Source organism: Coenobita brevimanus, chromosome 51, assembly GCF_032717465.1.
Source record: "Coenobita brevimanus isolate Jiangsu-jjx chromosome 51, ASM3271746v2, whole genome shotgun sequence".
Taxonomy (NCBI): Eukaryota; Metazoa; Arthropoda; class Malacostraca; order Decapoda; family Coenobitidae; genus Coenobita; species Coenobita brevimanus.
This window is the reverse complement of record NC_137004.1, coordinates 9,243,033-9,264,139: the sequence shown is the minus strand read 5'-3', so window position 1 is coordinate 9,264,139 and position 21,107 is coordinate 9,243,033. Positions and strand designations below refer to the sequence as shown.

The following is a 21,107-nucleotide window of genomic DNA, read 5'->3' as shown; positions in this document are numbered from 1 at the left end:
CCTAATACGTAAAATTGTTACAAGAAACAACAAATCCATGACCAGTTATCTGTATATTTCAAAAGTATTGTAGGAAGCAGTTGGTTCGTTACGATAATAGGAATTCCTAAACGGAACTGAGTGATATTTCACAACTGTCGCTCAGGCAGAGTCGGGAATAAATATGTTGTGGAGTTCAAATCTAGCATGGTAACAGACAGTGACGTTTGGGTAGCGTAAGACTGAACAAAAGGGAGCTTCAATAAACATTGGATATGAATAAATATTATGTAGAAAATAATTTCCGTTACAATACTAGGGAATAATTTAAAGTCATTTATTTCCGTTTCCAATGTCTCGGTGGACGACGACAGAAAGCGGGAAGGAGGCGTAAGCCGGTAAGCTATTTTAAATGTTTCGGTCAACACGCACGAAAGGAGATAACATTCACTCAAGGACATGCAGTTATTACACTGCCTTTGGCCAGTTTCCCACGAAGAAAAATCTCAGGATTATTTCATATAAGACAGGGGGCTATCAAAAAAAAAAAAAAAAAAAAAAAAAAAAAAAAAAGGGACTGGGAGTTTTAGGCGTACCGGCCACCGCGCGCGAAGTTAATACATTTCACATTCATTCAAATCGGGAAAGATAACTAAGTGTTACCATCTAATTTATCACTGCCTCCTGTTATTCATTTTACATCATTATTTGTACGATATAATATATACGATTATTTGGCATGACGTGATGAAGGCATTGAATGTTTACCTCTTATTCACTGTTTTCCTAGAACGCATGGCAGTGGTGAGTGACCGAAGCAATCTGACACTGTGCCGTCACTTCTTGGGGCGACGGTACGTTGTTGTTGGTTGTTCAGATGAATAAGAAGGCCCGCACGCCCCTATTTACTCTTTTATTTTGACTCTATTGTTTTAACCCCCAACCCTAGTTCAAAACATTTCGATTGTGCCTACGTACCCATCCCAAACCACCGTTGCCGAAAAGAAAGAGAGAGAGAGAGAGAGAGAAAGCTGATAAACCAGAGTTCCTGAGTGGAAAATTGGTAAGTCTGTCTTTCCCCTTTTTATCGAAAATCTTGTGGCTCCGATTGGAGCCGGAAATGTTGAAATGGCCAAGAGTGTAACCTCTCTACTTTGAGGAGGTGTACTTGGTGACAGCCTTGGTGCCTTCAGACACGGCGTGCTTGGCCAGCTCGCCAGGGAGGAGCAGCCTGACGGCCGTCTGGATCTTCCGGCTGGTGATGGTTGAACGCTTGTTGTAGTGTGCCAGGCGTGAAGCCTCTGCAGCAATGCGCTCGAAGATGTCATTCACGAAAGAGTTCATGATAGACATCGCCTTGGAGGAAACACCGGTGTCAGGGTGGACCTGCTTGAGCACTTTGTAGATGTAGATGCTGTAGCTCTCCTTCCTCCTACGCTTCTTCTTCTTGTCTCCCTTGGCAATGGCCTTCTGGGCCTTGCCGGCCTTCTTAGCGGCCTTTCCGGAGGTCTTGGGTGGCATGGCGGCGCCGAGTCAGACGGTATGTGCACGGTGCCGGAGCGAGCGAGAGACTGAGTCGACATGGGGGCCGCAACAACAACAACAATGACGTATAGAAAAGGGGGGGAAAGGAAGGAAGGTAAAGAATGATTGTGTATATGTGTGATGAGTGTAATGCAACCAGGACGACAACACGTGGTGGCAGGAACTAGGCCTTAGTTTTAGTCTCCCGGCCTTACTGAGAGATCAGGTTCCTGGTTGCATTGTGTAATGTGCATGTTTTTTTTTTTTTTTTTTTTTTTTATAGTAGGAGAGGAAGAATTTAGACGAAGAGAAAGAGTGTCGGGGCTTAACCCAACGTGCGTGTGTTTGGTGTTGGGGAGGGGGGGTGGGGTCTCGCACGTGCACAGTGTTGTTACTTAAGGGAGGGAGGAGTGAGTCGCTACGGCTTTCTCTGCCAAGCATTGGCTTATTGGCTGCCTCTCAGGTTCATCTGATTTTTCCGGCTCCGGAGCCTGGGATAGGATGGTAGGATAGGGGTGTTAGGGTAAGGTGTTGTAGCCCTAGGGGGCTTGGGTAGGGGATTAAGGAAAGGGGAGGGGTGGAGGAAGGTGGTTATCTTGATGGGGTGGTCAAGGTCGGGGTCTGGGGTGCTGGATATGAGGATGGCGTGTGAATGCGTGGCTACCGTGATTTGATAGTGGGTGTAGGGGTGGTTTAAGTTTAAAAATGAGTTGCTGGGTGTGAATTAATTAATGACAGGATTAATAATAAATAAATTAGTGGTAATTAAGTAAACAATGGGGTTGGTGGAGGTCTTGCGTCAGGGTGGAAAAGGTTGGCTAGAGGTCGTGTGGGGGGTGTGATCCGGGTGAAAAAGTCGATGAAGTCAGTGTGAACGTCGGTGAGTTTGGTGATTTGTTTTTGTTGTAGGTGGTGAAGGTAAGTGTTGATGGGTGGAATGTTGGCGCGTTCATGACAGTGTATGTTGGTGATAAAATCATCCCACCGTATGCTCAGTGCCCAACGTATGGCTTTATTTTGAACTTTCTGTAAATTTAGAATGTTGCTTTTGGCCGAAAGAGATAGACTTAACGGTGAATACGTGAGCAGTGGTCTGATCAGTGCTTTATACAAATGAAATTTAGTTGATGGTGTTGCACTACGAAACCGGTATATTTGTGTGAGTGCAGTGCCAGCCACGCCTGCCTTGCCTCGTATGTGATGATGAAATTTGAAGTTTTTATCGTATGTAAGACCAAGTACGGTGCAAGTATTCCTAATAGGAATGGGAACGCGATCTGGATCACGCGAATTTAGAAAAAGTGGGCGGGGATTAGCTGATTTAATACGAAAATATGTTACTGTGCATTTCAAGGGATTCACTTGAATCCGCCACTTCTGCTCCCATCGTGCAATTCGGTCTAGCTCTATGTTCGCTTTGTTCGTAATTCCGTCAATTGTTGTTGATCGTACAAGTTGAGTAATGTCGTCTGCGTATTGAATGGTGAGTGAATCGTCATGTAGTGGGGTGGGGATGTCATTTGTGTAGAGTGTGTAGAGGGTGGGTGCAAGGACGGAGCCCTGAGGTACACCTGCGTGAAGTTGGAAAAAGTCTGAGTAATTATTTTTAAATTTAATGCGCATTGTGCGGTTGTCTAGAAAATTGCAAAGTAGTTTTTTAATGAGTGAAGGAAAGTTGAATTGTGCGCAGATTTTGTACTTCAGGCCTGCGTGCCAAACAGAGTCAAATGCACGTTTTACGTCACGAGTAATAAGGGCTGTCTTGTATGCATTGCGGATGTTTTGGTTGATATGTAAGTAATTGGTGATGATGTTTAGGGCGTCCTGTGTGGATCGTCTAGGTCTGAAACCAAACTGTCTGGGGGAAAGAAGGTTTTCGTCTTCTAAGTATTGCCGTAATCTAATGTTGATGATTCGTTCGAAAGTTTTTCCTAACACTTCTAGTAAACTGATGGGCCTGAAGTTTAAAGGGTCTGTTGTTGTCTTGTCTTTTTTAGGGATTAGAGTTGCTGTCGCGGTCTTAAACGTTTCCGGAAAGTAGCCGGATGCCAAGGCAGCGTTGTATAAGTGTGTAAGTGCATTTATGAATGTGTTTGGGAGGTGTTTGAGTATGTGATGTCCGATGCCTGTGGCACCCGGCGCCTTCTTTGGAGTTCTAGCGAGCATAGACTTGACTTCTTCAACTAGTATGGGAGCAGTGAGGGGGTTATGTATGTCTAGATTGTTTATGTGTATGTTTGCGTCTGGTGTGATATGTTCGTGGATGGTGTGAAGGTGTTGTTCTATATGTCTTATGTGACGTGTTGCGGCAGGATGAGGAGGGTTAGGGTGGTATACTTGTTGCCAAGTCTAACGTCAATAGTAGGAAAAATGTTAGAGTCAATTTTGGCAAATAGGATTAGAGAACACTTAGAAAGATTTAATCTTATAAACGAAAGTCAGCACGGATTCAGGCAAGGACGATCCTGCCTCACAAATTTGTTGTCATTCTACTCGGAGGTCTATGAGGCAGTAGATAGCGATAAAGCTTACGATGTTATTTATCTGGACTTTAGTAAAGCTTTTGATAGAGTCCCACACGAAAGGTTAGTTAGAAAGGTTCGAGCACACGGTATAGACGGCGATATCTTAAAATGGATAGAATCCTGGCTGAAAGGACGAAAGCAGAGAGTATTAATAAATGGAACTAAGTCGGACTGGGGATTAGTAACTAGCGGTGTACCACAGGGTTCAGTACTCGGTCCCTTATTATTTATCATATATATAAATGATCTAGACTTAGGAGTCAATAGCAGAATCAGCAAATTTGCCGACGATACAAAAATAGGGCGTATCATTAACTCGACTGACGATTGCCATTACTTACAAAAAGACCTCGATACATTGTCCAAATGGTCTAAAACTTGGCAAATGGAATTTAACGTTGAAAAATGTAAAGTACTTAACGTAGGCAAGACCATTGGAGATACTAAATACAGCTTAGATAACAAAGAAATTAGCAAATCGGAATGCGAGAGAGATCTAGGAGTTATGATTAGTATTGACCTTAAACCTAGGCAACAGTGCATTAATGCGAGAAATAAAGCAAATAGGGTCCTAGGATTTATTTCGAGAAGCGTGAGCAATAGATCATCTAAAGTAATACTGAAACTTTATCTAGCATTAGTAAGGCCACATTTAGACTACGCAGTACAATTTTGGTGTCCTTACTATAGAATGGATATTAATTCGTTAGAAAATATACAGAGAAGAATGACTAAAATGATACATGACGTCCGGAACCTGTCATATGAAGACAGACTGAAAAGACTAAGTCTGCATTCGCTAGAGAGGCGTAGAGTAAGGGGAGACTTAATTGAGGTTTTTAAGTGGATGAATGGTATAAATAAGGGAGATATTAGCAAGGTACTTAAAGTGAGCATACAGGATAGAACTAGAAATAATGGTTTCAAACTAGAAAAATTCCGTTTCAGAAAGGAAATCGGTAGAAATTGGTTTGGTAATAGAGTAGTAGACGAATGGAATAAGCTACCTAGTAAAGTAGTTGCTGCCTCTTCCATTGAGAGTTTCAAGCGTAGGCTAGATAAGCATATGACAAATAAGGGGTGGATATAGAATAAAGAAAATATTATAACCAATACTAATTCAAAAATAAATTTTCTTTTCAGGTTACACTATGATAGTCTCTATTCTCCTTTCACACTTTCCTGTTTTTCTATACGGCGTGGTGTTCTTTCTGACTTTTTCCTGCCGGCTTCGGCTGGAGGGTTTGGAGGGCGGGGGAGAGCCTTCTTCTTTGCTATCCTTATCTCATTCTAGTAGTTAAGTTACTCTTCTAGGAGCTGCCTAGGATGGGCCAACCGGCCTACTGCAGTTATCCTCTCTTCTTATGTTCTTATGTTCTTATGTGTTTTTAAATGTGTTTGTGATTTCCCTGGGATCTGTGATTTCTCTGTTGTTAATAATTAATTTCCTTACTCTAGGTAAGTTACAGCCCTTAAGTCGGCGAATGTGTTTCCAGAATTCCCAGGGTTTTGTTTTTCTGTGTTGTTGTGCAGTTTGTATGAGGCGTCGCCAGTGTGCATTGTGGTCGGATTCAAGGCTATTGATTACATGTGTCCGAAGGTGTGATAGGTCGAACCGTACTTGGCCTAAGTTGTTTTTGTTTAGTTCAAACCGACGACGGTAACACACTAGGAGTCGTTGTGTTCGTATGGATGGTATGAATGTGTGTATAGGTGTGTGTGTGGTTGTGGGTATGGTAATGTTGGCAGTGTTGAGTATGCATGTGTGTAGATGTTTACATTGTTCTTCTATGTCAGTGTGGTGTTTTCCCTCATAGTCAGTGGTGTATTCTTGTTCTGAAAGGGTTTGTGTAAAGGCATCCCAGTCTGCATGTAGGTAGTCATAGTGTGGTGTACTGGGGATCAGGATCGGGTTGGTGGAGATGGACATTATAATGGGGATGTGATCAGACCCAGACATAGGGCCGGGGGTGATGTGGTGGTGAAAAATGTTAAATGATCTATTGGTGAAGATGAGATCTGGCTTTCCTGATCCCCTAGGTGTAAATGTTGTGAGAAAATCAGGTCCTAGGAAATTTAATCTTTTGTGTTGGTATATAGTGAACATTTGTCTTCCATGATTGTTGGTTGTGTTGTGTTGGAATGTCCCGTGTTGTGCATTTAGATCTGAAATGAATAGTGTTGGTGCAGTGTTGTTGAAGAGTCTGTTTATGTCTGTGAAGGGGATGCCAGTGTTGGGTCTGGTGTATGTGGTGGAGACTATGAGGGGGCCAAGAGTAGTGTGTGTTTTAACTGCAAGGAAATGTCTGTGTGTCCATGTTGTGATGAAGTCGTGTTTAATTGTGCCTTTAATCATGATAGCAACTCCGTCGTGTGGACCCTCGTCGGTTTGAAGTGTAGTGTAGCCATAGTGTTTGATTTTTCTGGTGTTGTTGGTGAAAGTGCTGTTGAGTAATATTATGTCTGGGTCGTGTTCGTGAATGAGTTGTGTAAGTAGGTGCCTGTTTGCGTAATAGTGTCTAATGTTAAACTGGATGATTTTAAGCATGATGGTGATCGTGTTGAACTGAGTCTGAATGGGCTATGTATGTGGTATTTGTGGGTGAGGCAGGGGAGAAGGATGGGGTTCTCTTTTTGGGAGGGGGGGCACTTCGTTTTCTGGAGCGTGATTGATGAGTGTGAACTGAAGGGGAGAGGGAGGAGGGGGATTCGGGAGAGTCAGCCGCCTTGCGTTTGCAAGAGACGCTGCGATCTCGATCGCAGGTGAGGGGGGTGTTTGGGGTAGGTGGGGGGGGCATGGGGTTAGGTTGGTTAGGGGTTGTGCTGGTGGAGGGAGATGGGGTTGGGGGCTGGGTGGTTTGGTTAGGATGACGTGAATCAGCAGGAGGGGAGGGATGGTGAGGGGGGAAGATGGGAGTGCTTTTGAGGATGCAGGAGTGGGATGAGGTTTAGGGTGAGTGGGTGTGGTGGGTGGGTTGGAAGTGCAGGGGGATGACGAATGAGAGGTGGAGGGGATGGGAGGGGGTGAGGTAGGAGGGACTGAGGTGTTGCCAGTTTGCTGTGAAGGGGGGGTGAAGATGTGGGGCGATTTCTTGGCTGTGTGCCATGAAGGGGGGATGACAATGGTGGACATATTGTTGGCAGCTAGAGCATCATTGATAAGGGATGCAAAGGGCACATCAGAATACAGGGCTTGGGCTAGGGCGGACATGACAACTGCGGTAACGTTGGGGGGGAAGGGTGAAATGGAAGATGGACTGGGGGGGGTGGTGTTGGTGGGTGTTGGATGAGTGGTGGGTGCTTGAGTTTGGGGCTGTGAGTTCTGAGTGGCTTGGGCATATGACATGGTGTATGAAGTTTGTTGGGGTGCTGTGTATGATTGAGGCGTGTTGATATGCTGTGCAGGCTGGCTGTTAGCCCTTACGTCCTTTAGTAGATTTTTTCTAATAGGGCAGTTTCCGGCGATTGCAATGTGTCCTTCGCCACAGTTAATACATTTAGTAGTAGTGCTGGTGCAGTTTGTATGAAAATGTCCTTGGGCAGAGCACTTTGAGCATATTTGAGTTTTTTTGCATGATCGAGTTGGATGCCCATATTGATAACATCTAAAGCATTGAGCAAGATCAAACCACTGTTCGAGTCTAAGGTTGCTGGGTGGGATGATTGTATTGAACGCTTTGACACCGTGTGAATGAAGTTTCTGTACCTCTTGAGGTGAAGCACAGAGAATCTTGATGTTGTTTGAATTGTCAAAGCGAACAATGTGGGTGGCGTGAATGTCGTTTTTCAGGGACAGTTCAGTCATGAGGTCATCATCGGTGTGTCTGAGAACATATTTGGTAACATTACGGGCAATTATTGTACAGGCAGCTTTTAGCTCAGGAGTTGAGATCAGCTCATATCCAGCCTGGGAGTATTTGGGCAGGTTACTGGGGGAGAGGTATGAATCAAGATGAGCCTGAGAGGCCAAGGTGATCTTAATGACTTTGTCTTTTGCACTAGAAAAAAGGTTGACAAAGGGAGTTTCCGTGATGCAAAAAAAGGTCTGACCAGGGTCTGAAGGCAGGGAGGGGAGGGTACATTTAAACTTAACTGAGAAAGCCATCATTAATCAAGGGGGAGGGAGGGGGAGAGTGTAGCGCATGACGTTAATAAAAGAGGGGGAAGAAACCAATCACCACACTTTTGCACAGATCCCGGGGTGCAATGGGTGTGCAGGATGAGGTGTTGGCGCCGTTACCCTGATCACTAAACTTGTTGTGAGAGCAGGGTGGTTCCAGATTGTTAGGACCGAAGTCCTAACCAATCTATCACCAGCAAGATGGGAAGGAAGTAGGAGAACAAAAGGCCGAGTCTCTCAGGTGCACGGCTATATCTCCTGGACCCCCGACTACTGTTATGGCCGTGGCCCCAACAAGGTAGTGGGGGGGTCCCGGAAGTATCTCCGAATTCACAAAAGAGCAGGGGTTAGTAATAAAAGAGAAATTAGAAGAAGACAGGAAAAGAGGTAGGAGGAATGATGAGTAAATTTTATTATGAGGTGATGAATGGGTGAAGTTATGAAATGAGGTGATAAGTGGGCGGGTAGCACATGCCGACAAAGTCGTTAGCAGCTGATAAGGCAGGGAGTCACAGAGTGAGAGCTGAGCGAGCGAGCGGTCAAGACACGCGTGCTTCTGGCTGGGCGTCGTCACCAAGTGATGGGGGCCGCAACAACAACAACAACAATGACGTATAGAAAAGGGGGGGAAAGGAAGGAAGGTAAAGAATGATTGTGTATATGTGTGATGAGTGTAATGCAACCAGGACGACGACAACACGTGGTGGCAGGAACTAGGCCTTAGTTTTAGTCTCCCGGCCTTACTGAGAGATCAGTTCCTGGTTGCATTGTGTAATGTGCATGTTTTTTTTTTTTTTTTTTTTTTTTTTTTTTAATAATAAATAGTAGGAGAGGAAGAATTTAGACGAAGAGAAAGAGTGTCGGGGCTTAACCCAACGTGCGTGTGTTTGGTGTTGGGGAGGGGGGGTGGGGTCTCGCACGTGCACAGTGTTGTTACTTAAGGGAGGGAGGAGTGAGTCGCTACGGCTTTCTCTGCCAAGCATTGGCTTATTGGCTGCCTCTCAGGTTCATCTGATTTTTCCGGCTCCGGAGCCTGGGATAGGATGGTAGGATAGGGGTGTTAGGGTAAGGTGTTGTAGCCCTAGGGGGCTTGGGTAGGGGATTAAGGAAAGGGGAGGGGTGGAGGAAGGTGGTTATCTTGATGGGGTGGTCAAGGTCGGGGTCTGGGGTGCTGGATATGAGGATGGCGTGTGAATGCGTGGCTGCCGTGATTGATAGTGGGTGTAGGGGTGGTTTAAGTTTAAAAATGAGTTGCTGGTGTGAATTAATAATTAATGAAAGGGTCAATAATAAATAAATTAGTGTTAATTAAGTAAACAATGGGGTGGGTGGAGGTCTTGCGTCAGGGTGGAAGAGGTTGGCTAGAGGTCGTGTGGGGGGTGTGATCCGGGTGAAAAAGTCGATGAAGTCAGTGTGAACGTCGGTGAGTTTGGTGATTTGTTTTTGTTGTAGGTGGTGAAGGTAAGTGTTGATGGGTGGAATGTTGGCGCGTTCATGAGAGTGTATGTTGGTGATAAAATCATCCCACCGTATGCTCAGTGCCCAACGTATGGCTTTATTTTGAACTTTCTGTAAATTTAGAATGTTGCTTTTGGCCGAAAGAGATAGGCTTAATGGTGAATACGTGAGCAGTGGTCTGATCAGTGCTTTATACAAATGAAATTTAGTTGATGGTGTTGCACTACGGAATCGGTATATTTGTGTTAATGCAGTGCCAGCCACGCCTGCCTTGCCTCGTATGTGATGATGAAATTTGAAGTTTTTATCGTATGTAAGACCAAGTACGGTGCAAGTATTCCTAATGGGAATGGGAACGCGATCGGGGTCACGCGAATTTAGAAAAAGTGGGCGGGGGTTGGCTGATTTAATACGAAAATATGTTACTGTGCATTTCAAGGGATGCGCTTGAATCCGCCACTTCTGCTCCCATCGTGCAATTCGATCCAGCTCTACGCTCGCTTTGTTCGTAATTCCGTCAATTGTCGTTGATCGTACAAGTTGAGTAATGTCGTCTGCGTATTGAATGGTGAGTGAATCGTCATGTAGTGGGGTGGGGATGTCATTTGTGTACAGTGTGTAGAGGGTGGGTGCAAGGACGGAGCCCTGAGGTACACCTGCGTGAAGCTGGAAAAAGTCTGAGTAATTATTTTTAAATTTAATACGCATTGTGCGGTTGTCTAGAAAATTGCAAAGTAGTTTTTTAATGAGTGAAGGAAAGTTGAATTGTTCGCAGATTTTGTACTTCAGGCCTGCGTGCCAAACAGAGTCAAATGCACGTTTTACGTCACGAGTAATAAGGGCTGTCTTGTATGCATTGCGGATGTTTTGGTTGATATGTAAGTAATTGGTGATGATGTTTAGGGCGTCCTGTGTGGATCGTCTAGGTCTGAAACCAAACTGTCTGGGGGAAAGAAGGTTTTCGTCTTCTAAGTATTGCCGTAATCTAATGTTGATGATTCGTTCGAAAGTTTTTCCTAACACTTCTAGTAAACTAATGGGCCTGAAGTTTAAAGGGTCTGTTGTTGTCTTGTCTTGTTTAGGGATTAGAGTAGCTGTCGCGGTCTTAAACGAGTCCGGAAAGTAGCCGGATGCCAAGGCAGCGTTGTATAAGTGTGTAAGTGCATTTATGAATGTGTCTGGGAGGTGTTTGAGTATGTGATGTCCGATGCCTGTGGCACCCGGCGCCTTCTTTGGAGTTCTAGCGAGCATAGACTTGACTTCTTCGACTAGTATGGGAGCAGTGAGGGGGTTATGTATGTCTAGATTATTTATGTGTATGTTTGCGTCTGGTGTGATATGTTCGTGGATAGTGTGAAGGTGTTGTTCTATATGTCTTATGTGATGTGTTGCGGCAGGATGAGGAGGGTTAGGGTGGTATACTTGTTGCCATGCGTTTTTAAATGTGTTTGTGATTTCCCTGGGATCTGTGATTTCTCTGTTGTTAACAATTAATTTTCTTACTCTAGGTAAGTTACAGCCCTTGAGTCGGCGAATGTGTTTCCAGAATTCCCAGGGTTTAGTTTTCCTGTGTTGTTGTGCAGTTTGTATGAGGCGTCGCCAGTGTGCATTGTGGTCGGATTCAAGGCTATTGATTACATGTGTCCGAAGATGTGATAGGTCGAACCGTACTTGGCCTAAGTTGTTTTTGTTTAGTTCAAACCGACGACGGTAACACACTAGGAGTCGTTGTGTTCGTATGGATGGTATGAATGTGTGTATAGGTATGTGTGTGGTTGTAGGTATGGTAATGTTGGCAATGTTAAGTATGCAGGTGTGTAGATATTTACATTGTTCTTCTATGTCAGTGTGGTGTTTTCCCTCATAGTCAGTGGTGTATTCTTGTTCTGAAAGGGTTTGTGTAAAGGCATCCCAGTCTGCATGTAGGTAGTCATAGTGTGGTGTACTGGGGATCAGGATCGGGTTGGTGGAGATGGACATTATGATGGGGATGTGATCAGACCCAGACATGGGGCCGGGGGTGATGTGATGATGAAAAATGTTAAATGATCTGTTGGTGAAGATGAGATCTGGCTTACCTGATCCCCAAGGTGTAAATGTTGTGAGAAAATCAGGTCCTAGGAAATTTAATCTTTTGTGTTGGTATATGGTGAACATTTGTCTTCCATGATTGTTGGTTGTGTTGTGTTGGAATGTCCCGTGTTGTGCATTTAGATCTGAAATGAATAGTGTTGGTGCAGTGTTGTTGAAGAGTCTGTTTATGTCTGTGAAGGGGATGCCAGTGTTGGGTCTGGTGTATGTGGTGGAGACTATGAGGGGGCCAAGAGTAGTGTGTGTTTTAACTGCAAGGAAATGTCTGTGTGTCCATGTTGTGATGAAGTCGTGTTTAATTGTGCCTTTAATCATGATAGCGACTCCGTCGTGTGGACCTTCGTCGGTTTGAAGTGTAGTGTAGCCATAGTGTTTGATTTTTCTGGTGTTGTTGGTGCAAGTGCTGTTGAGTAATATTATGTCTGGGTCGTGTTCGTGAATGAGTTGTGTAAGTAGGTGCCTGTTTGCGTAATAGTGTCTAATGTTAAACTGGATGATTTTAAGCATGATGGTGATCGTGTTGAACTGAATCTGAATGGGCTATGTATGTGGTATTTGTGGGTGAGGCAGGGGAGAAGGATGGGGTTCTCTTTTTGGGAGAGGGGGCACTGCGTTTTCTGGAGCGTGATTGATGTGTGTGAACTGAAGGGGGGAGGGAGGAGGGGGATTCGGGAGAGTCAGCCGCCTTGCGTTTGCAAGAGACACTGCGATCTCGATCGCAGGTGAGGGGGGTGGTTGGGGTAGGTGGAGGGGGCATGGGGTTAGGTTGGTTAGGGGTTGTGCTGGTGGAGGGAGATGGGGTTGGGGGCTGGGTGGTTTGGTTAGGATGACGTGAATCAGCAGGAGGGGAGGGATGGTGAGGGGGGGAAGATGGGAGTTGTTTTGAGGATGTAGGAGTGGGATGAGGTTTAGGGTGAGTGGGTGTGGTGGGTGGGTTGGAAGTGCAGGGAAATGACGAATGAGAGGTGGAGGGGATGGGAGGGGGTGAGGTAGGAGGGACTGAGGTGTTGCCAGTTTGCTGTGAAGGGGGGGTGAAGATGTGGGGTGATTTCTTGGCTGTGTGCCATGAAGGGGGGATGACAATGGTGGACATATTGTTGGCGGCTAGAGCATCATTGATGAGGGATGCAAAGGGCACGTCAGAGTACAGGGCTTGGGCTAGGGCGGACATGACAACTGCAGTTACGTTGGGGGGGAAGGGTGAAATGGAAGATGGACTGGGAGGGGTGGTGTTGGTGGGTGTTGGATGAGTGGTGGGTGCTTGAGTTTGGGGCTGTGAGTTCTGAGTGGCTTGGGCATATGACATGGTGGATGAAGTTTGTTGGGGTGCTGTGTATGATTGAGGCGTGTTGATATGCTGTGCGGGCTGGCTGTTAGCCCTTAGGTCCTTTAGTAGATTTTTTCTAATAGGGCAGTTTCCGGCTATTGCAATGTGTCCTTCGCCACAGTTAATACATTTAGTAGTAGTGCTGGTGCAGTTTGTATGAAAATGACCTTGGGCAGAGCACTTTGAACATATTTGAGTTTTTTTGCATGAACGAGTTGGATGCCCATACTGGTAACATCTAAAGCATTGAGCAAGATCAAACCACTGTTCGAGTCTAAGGTTGCTGGGTGGGATGATTGTATTGAACGCTTTGACACCGTGTGAATGAAGTTTCTGTACCTCTTGGGGTGAAGCACAGAGAATCTTGATGTTGTTTGAATTGTCAAAGCGAACAATGTGGGTGGCGTGAATGTCGTTTTTCAGGGATAGTTCAGTCATGAGGTCATCATCGGTGTGTCTGAGAACATATTTGGTAACATTCCGGGCAATTAATGTACAGGCAGCTTTTAGCTCAGGAGTTGAGATCAGCTCATATCCAGCCTGGGAGTATTTGGGCAGGTTACTGGGGGAGAGGTATGAATCAAGATGAGCCTGAGAGGCCAAGGTGATCTTAATGATTTTGTCTTTTGCACTAGAGAAAAGGTTAACAAAGGGGGTTTCAGTGATGCAAAAAAAGGTCTGACCAGGGTCTGAAGGCAGGGCAGGGAGGGTACATTTAAACTTAACTGAGAAAGCCATCATTAATCAGGGGGGAGGGGGGGGGGAGAGTGTAGCGCATGACGTTAATAAAAGAGGGGGAAGAAAACCAATCACCACACTTTTGCACAGATCCCGGGGTGCAATGGGTGTGCAGGATGAGGTGTTGGCGCCGTTACCCTGATCACTAAACTTGTTGTGAGAGCAGGGTGGTTCCAGATTGTTAGGACCGAAGTCCTAACCAATCTATCACCAGCAAGATGGGAAGGAAGTAGGAGAACAAAAGGCCGAGTCTCTCAGGTGCACGGCTATATCTCCTGGACCCCCGACTACTGTTATGGCCGTGGCCCCAACAAGGTAGTGGGGGGGTCCCGGAAGTATCTCCGAATTCACAAAAGAGCAGGGGTTAGTAATAAAAGAGAAATTAGAAGAAGACAGGAAAAGAGGTAGGAGGAATGATGAGTGAATTTTATTATGAGGTGATGAATGGGTGAAGTTATGAAATGAGGTGATAAGTGGGCGGGTAGCACATGCCGACAAAGTCGTTAGCAGCTGATAAGGCAGGGAGTCACAGAGTGAGAGCTGAGCGAGCGAGCGGTCGAGACACGCGTGCTTCTGGCTGGGCGTCGTCACCAAGTGATGGGGGGCCGCGCTTGCTGAAATCCTTATATGTGATTTCTGCCCGATCGCAGCCCGGCTTCTGCCTCCTTCCCATTCGCGGGTGGGATGGGGTCGGATCGGGAAGACGGGTATTTAAGGGAAGGTCGCGCGGGCCGGGGGATCACTCTGCTGCCTGCCTCCACACTGACAACATCTCCTGCTCCTGTCTTGCTTCAACAAGGGTAACAGCTCTCCGGTTCGCCGTTGATCGAGCTGCTCTGCCCTTCTTGTCTCTCGACAGTGTTTTGAGGTGTTGTTGCTGTCGTTGCTTGCCGCCTTCATCCTGACCACGCCTTGGTCTCCAGCCACTGTTGTGTACCGGGGTGCTCACGCTTGTGCGCGCTCGCCCTTCAGTGGTTTCTTTTTGCCTCTTTCTGTCTTTCCTTTCTGGCTCTTAGTGTTCCCCTGGTACGTGGTACGAAGCCGAACCCCGCGGTTTCCAGGTGCAGGCCTGGTACACAAGGGGGCCCCGTAGTCGGGGTGGTTATAGGAAGCTGCAGGGGTGAGCCAAAACTTTGTTTAGGGCTAGGGTTAGGCAAGACCTTCGGGGCTGTGGTAAGGGCTGCCGCGTCCTCCGCTAGCGGAGGGGCAGATTCCTGCCACAGTAGGTAGGCTTCTTCCTGCGTTTCTGTGTGCCTGTTCTGTGTGTTTGTGTGAGTGTTAGTGTGGGTGTTTGTGCCTGTGTGTGATGACAGGCAAGTCGAGGTCTAGGCCCCCAGGGCCTTCGAGGATTCCTATGCCATCTAGGATCCAGCTGCCTGGTTCATATGCTCGCGTCCCCTATGCTGGAGGTAGGGTTGAGACGGTTCCTGGGGTCTTGAGTGGGAGCATGGCTGCGGCCACCCATCCAGCTGCTGCTAGAGGCCAGGATTCTTTCACTACTGGAAGAAAAAGGGAGCGTCGTGGATCAGGGGATAGCTCGACTGTGTCTGCTGGTGGTTGTGCTGATCCGGAACGTCCAGTTTCTTGCTCCTCTGCTTCCTCTACAGCACCAAGGAAGATAGCTCGCCGTCATGAGGGGATGGATGACATTGTGCCTGCTCCAAACCCTGACACTGCTACTTCTGTTGATGCTGTTTCCACCGCTGCTGCTACTCCTGCTGTTAAAAATAGCTCTGCAGATGATGAAGGGTTTACCCTTGTGTCTCGCAGAGCTAAGCGTGCAACCCTGACCAAGCCTGCGGCCCAGGGTTTTTCTCTGCCAGCTCTAAAGCAACCTCCTCCTCCACCTCGCCCTTCAGTGTCTGTGGCAGCCCCTCCTCCACCCCGCTCCTCTTTTCCAGCTTTCAGGGTTCCACTGCAATCGGGTTACGACACCAGCTACGATGCAGTGGCGGCCCTGGAGAGCCAGCTGCCGGGTCTTGCAGCGCGAAATCGCTTTGGCAGGGACGAAAGTTGTGTCCTCATTCCTTCCACGGAGGAGGCTTATCAGCAGCTCAAGGCCGTAGCGGAGGACGAGGCGGCAACAGTGAGGGTGACAGAGCTCACACGGGGTGGACAGGTGACGAAGGCTGTAGTGATGGGATACCCTCGTCGGTTCCCATTAGACATCCTTCGAAGGCACGACCTGGTAGAGGAGGCTACCAGGTGCCAGCACCAGAGGACGCGGGAGGAAACCTTACAGGTGTGTGTCACCCTCCGCGGCCCCCTCGTCCCCTCTCTCGATCTTGGGAACTGGGGAGTGTACTGGCTACGCCCATACACTCCAGAGCCACTGAGGTGCTACCGCTGCCAGAGGTTCGGCCACCATCGTGCAAGCTGCAGCAGGCCTGCGGTGTGCGGGATCTGCAGCGGCTCCCACGACACGGAGCAGTGCTTGGCAAAATTCCGAGCAAAGGAGCCGGTCACTTCCCGCTGTCCCAACTGTGCAGGAGCACACCACGCCTGGCATCCCAGTTGCCCAGCGAGGGTGAAGAGGGTGAACCAGGGCAGAGAAAAGCAGGTCTCTTGGGTGCAGGAACAGCAGTCCTTGGTCTCAACGCCGGCCCCCCCAGGCACTTTTGTTTGGGGTCAACAACGCCGCCCCCAGGCACAGACTCCTCCTGTCTTAGATACGACTGCTTTTCCTCCCCTGCCAACTCCCGTACAGACTATCGAGACAGTGGCGGAGGTTCACAGGCCCATGGCCTCAATGGATCCATCACCCCTGCCGCCCCCTCCTTCCCAAGAGGATCCAGTGCTCGCGCCAGTCACGCAAACCCCTCCTCCGCAGGCACATCAAACTCAAGCAGCCCCACTCTTCACACTGGACGAGCTGCGCACCCTGGGGACTCAATTGGCTCTGGCCATAGCAGAAACCGTGGCTCAGACTCTGGGGGTCCAGCTAAACACAGATCCTATAGTGGCAGTAGTGGACCGTACCCTGAATCAAGCAATCGAGGCGAAACGACAGCTCATTGTTCCTCCTGCCTCAGCCAAGCGGCCTCGATCACCGAGGAAGCCCAAGTCGTCCCCCAGAGGGGCTGCTTCGAAGGTAGCCAAGATCAAGGCTCGGCCACCCCGCACCCTAGCGGCCGGCTCTCCTCATCTTCCATCGGCCCCCTTGGTACCTCCTTTGATGCCAGTGGGTCAGGAGTCAGAGGAGGTTCGCCTCTGTCTGTCTCCGGACCCCAGGACGGTGCCTACCTCAGGGTCCTCCAGTGGAACTGCGCAGGAGCAATGAGTAAGCTTCCCCTCCTGCAAGAGGTGGCCAACAGGGATCAACCACACGTTATTCTCCTGCAGGAAACCTTGTTGACTGAGAGCTCCCGGTTTCGTTTGGCAGGATACACCTCCTATCTCCTCCCTCGTGAACGCGGTGTAGCTCAGGGTTGTGCCGTTCTGGTTAGGGACCACATCGGTTCTGCAGTCTGTGAGCCTCCCTACTGTGGGATTGGTGTTGAGGTCCAGGGCGTGATCCTACAATTGGCGGGGTCACCCCTCACTGTATTCAATGTATATCGTGGCCGAGATGCCTCTCTGGAGTTGGGGGACTTGTTCTCCCAGGCTACCAGTGGCCCTGTGTTCATTGGAGGCGACTTCAATGCTCACCACGATATGTTTTCCTCGCCTCTCAAGACCAACGAGGCTGGTCGGCACATCTCTGTAGTTCTGGAGGAGATGGGAGGTGTCTCCCTGCTGAATGACATCGATGAGGCTACTCACATTAGAGGAGGTCGACTAGACCTCACCTTCGTTTCCACCCCTCTCGCAGGTTCGGCAACGTGGTCACTCCATCCCCACCTCATGAGTGACCACTATGCTGTTGTGGTTGCTCTACCTTTGGCTCCCCTTCCTCCACCCGGGTCGCCTCCTCAGAGGTGGGATATTAGCAGGGCGGACTGGGCAGCCTTTGATAGGGCTCTCACTCTTGCCTTCTCATCTGCCCCTGCATCAGACCTCGAGGATCGAGCAGAGCAAGTTGCTCATGCTTTTAGGCAAGCAGCATCTCTTGCTATCCCGTTGCAGCAGCGCTTTGCGGGGTGCTACCGGGATGGCTGGTTCTATTGTGCTAGGGTCAGGGAGTTGAATCGGAGGCTGAATGCAGCTCGCAGACAGTACCGGCGGCGCCGCACTTCGCCGTGCCGCCGGTGCTTGTCTGCCGTGTCTCGCCATGTCCTCGCGGAGAAGCGCCGTCTTAGGGAGGAGGCGTGGATTAGGTGGTGTCGTACCCTTGATTCTCACTCCACACTCCGTGAGATGTGGAGGAGAATCAGGTCCATCTCCGATCCACGTCCCTCCCGTCCACCTTCACACCCTGATCCTGTCGCAGAGGCCAGCCGCCTGGCTCAGCACTTTGCAGACCGCTCTGCCTCCTGCAATCTCCCGTGGTCCATCTTGGCCATTCAGGAGCAGCTCTCCGCCTCTCGTGTTGAGGCTATTCAGGCGGCCTGTGACCGTCCTGATCCAGCTGATTGCCCCATCACTAGTGGGGAGCTGATGGCAGCTTTGCAGCGTAGATCGGACACTGCTCCAGGCCTTGATGGGCTGACTTATTCCATCCTGTCGCATGCGGGAGATTGTGGTGCAGAACGGCTTCTTGCTCTGCTCAACCTCTCGTGGTCTGAGGGGCGTCTGCCGAGGTCGTGGAAGACTGCTGTCATCCACCCCATCCCGAAGCCTAACAATCCTGGTGCCATGCGCCCCATCTCGCTGCTCAGCTGTATTGCCAAGACGGCTGAGCGGGTTGTGCGGGCGCGTCTGGCATGGAGGTTAGGTCCGCTTCACCAGAGGATATTTGCCTATCATCCAGGCAGAAGTGCCTCTCACTGCCTTGCATCTCTCCTCGGTGAACTTCGGGGTGGAGTGGGGATGGTGGTCTTCCTTGACCTTGAGAAAGCTTTTGAGTTGGCGAGCCCTAAAGTCATACTTCAGGCTCTTGCAGACAAAGGAGTGGGTGGCAAGCTCTTGTCATGGCTTGTGGACTTTTTTAATGAACGTGCTGCGGGGGTCCGCTTCCAGGGGCAGCTCTCCTCCTTTCATACACACCTAAATGGCACCCCCCAGGGGAGTGTCTTGAGCCCTCTCCTTTTCAACATCCTCATGGAGGGGCTCCTTACTGAGGACTATGGGCGCGGTGTTACCCTCCTGTGCTATGCCGATGATCTGGCCCTCGTCATAGCCAGGAGGGATTGTTACAACCATGCAAACGTTGCGCTTGCACGGCTATACAGTAAGTGTGCGGAGCTGGGCCTCAAAATTAACTACGCAAAAACCAAATGTATGCCTTTTGGCCTTAGGCCTCCCCGCTTTCCCCTTCTGATTGGTGGCCACCAGCTGTCTCTCGTGGCAGTACACACATATCTTGGGGTGCGACTAGACAGCAACCTTACATTCGAGAGCCACGTCAGGTACTTGCGCGAGCGGGCAAAAACACGTCTGTCTGCTCTTCGCTCCCTCTCAAAGAAGAGTTTGGGGGCCTCTTTTTATGTGCTGCGCACGTTCTATGTCCACGCTATCAGGTCTTTGGTGGACTATAGTGCCATCTGCCTGACGGGTCTTGCCCCAAGTGTTTCTCAGTCTCTGGAGGTCGTGCAGAATGAGGCTCTGCGCATCATTCTGCATGCACCCCCTTGGACCAGACTGGTGAACCTGCGAGTGGAGGGCGGTTTCCCTTCGTTGAAAGGCCGCATTATGCTCCGGGCTGCAGCGACCTCTCTGCAACTTGTGCACCGCAGGCCGGATCTCCCAGTCTCTTATCTACTAAAGCGGCTTCTGTCACGCCCTCCTGACCCGGCCCCTGGGCGGGACTGGGCCCGTGCCACGGTTGCTATGTTACATAGTATGGGTGCTACTGCCGAAATATGCCAGGTCCCTGACTCGCCCTTCTATGGGTTCGAGGAACCACCACCTTGGGAGCCTCCCCTTTTCCGGTGTGTTTATCCAGTGGGTGGAAAGCCTCGCAATACCATCCCAGCACTCCTCCGTCAGGATAGTCTCCGCCGGGTAGCTACGCTAGGGTCTGCGGGGTCAGCAGTTTATTATACTGATGGCTCTGTGGCAGCTGATGGCACTGCTGGAGCGGCCTTTGTTTTTGGTGACATGGTGGAGTCTTGGCGAGTGTCCCAGGGGGCGTCTCCCTTCCAAGCAGAGCTCGCAGCTATTCTGGGAGCTTTACGGCATGCACACAACCGCCGGTATTGCCGTGTGGTTATTCATACAGACTCGCTGTCATCTATTGTACGCCTTCGCTCCTTCTCCCTCAAAGACAACATTTTTTTGTTATCCTCCATATACACTGTAGCTTCTCTCCTCGTCCGTGGGGGAGCCACGATCATCCTTCACTGGCTTCCAGGTCATGTTGGCATCTTGGGGAATGAGATGGCAGATGAGGCTGCGCGCTCTGCCTGTACTCTCCCTACTGTCTCGTTCCCACTCTGCAAAAGTCAGGCTCAAATCATTAGATCTTTCGCTGTGACTATTGGACATCAATCAGTGGAGGAACATAGGCTATGTGTGGCTGAAGGCTCACGCTCCGCCACTTGGTATGCCAGTGCCACTTCTTATTCACCATTGCAGCCCCCTCTGGGCTTACCGAATCGTCTGCTAGTGAGGCTGCGGCGTTTACGTTTGGGATATTTATGCTATAACCAGATAAAAGGAGTGGCCCCAGACACTTGTGAACACTGCTTAGAGAGGTCGGAGGAGCCTCTACTGCACTATCTATTGTATTGCCCTGTGACTTCTGCTCTCAGGTCTCTCCCTCGTGGGGCATACGTCCCATCCGAAGATGAGGTGAGGGATGCCGCTGGCATAGTTGCCCGTGCTCCTTTTTCACAATTACTTCGGGTAGTCAGTCGCTACCCTCCGCCACGATAATATAGATGCGCATGCATAGCGCAACTGTGACGGGCTCACATGTTTGCCCGTGTCCCAGTACGTCCTGGGACGAATATCACACAAACAAACGGGCCGGGGACGCATTAGTCTTCTCCTGAAGGTCCTACTACTCCAGCAGCAAAAGCAGCAGCAGCATGTCCGGACGTGGCAAGGGAGGCAAGGTGAAGGGAAAGTCCAAGTCCCGATCTAGCAGGGCTGGGCTCCAGTTCCCCGTCGGCAGGATCCACCGTCTCCTTCGTAAAGGTAATTACGCCGAGCGTGTGGGTGCTGGTGCTCCCGTCTACTTGGCTGCAGTCATGGAGTACCTAGCAGCTGAAGTGCTTGAGCTGGCTGGCAATGCAGCCCGTGACAACAAGAAGACTCGTATCATTCCCCGTCACCTGCAGTTGGCTATCCGCAATGATGAGGA

At 49.2% G+C, this 21,107-nt stretch overlaps 2 protein-coding genes across 2 annotated transcripts in view; one reads left to right on the top strand and one right to left on the bottom strand.

Annotated features, from left to right (window-relative positions):
- Positions 1–1,128: 1,128 nt before the first annotated feature.
- On the bottom strand, positions 1,129–1,500 carry LOC145400134 (histone H2B-like). The gene has a single exon (XM_080272646.1). It carries the CDS (start codon positions 1,498–1,500, stop codon positions 1,129–1,131), a length of 372 nt encoding a protein of 123 aa, XP_080128772.1.
- Positions 1,501–20,832: 19,332 nt separating this feature from the next.
- LOC145400040 (histone H2A) overlaps positions 20,833–21,107 on the top strand; it is a 372-nt gene continuing 97 nt past the window's right edge. The window contains exon 1 of the mRNA XM_080272541.1: positions 20,833–21,107. This exon is cut by the window's right edge and continues 97 nt beyond it. Coding sequence (XP_080128667.1) covers positions 20,833–21,107 — 275 coding nt within the window.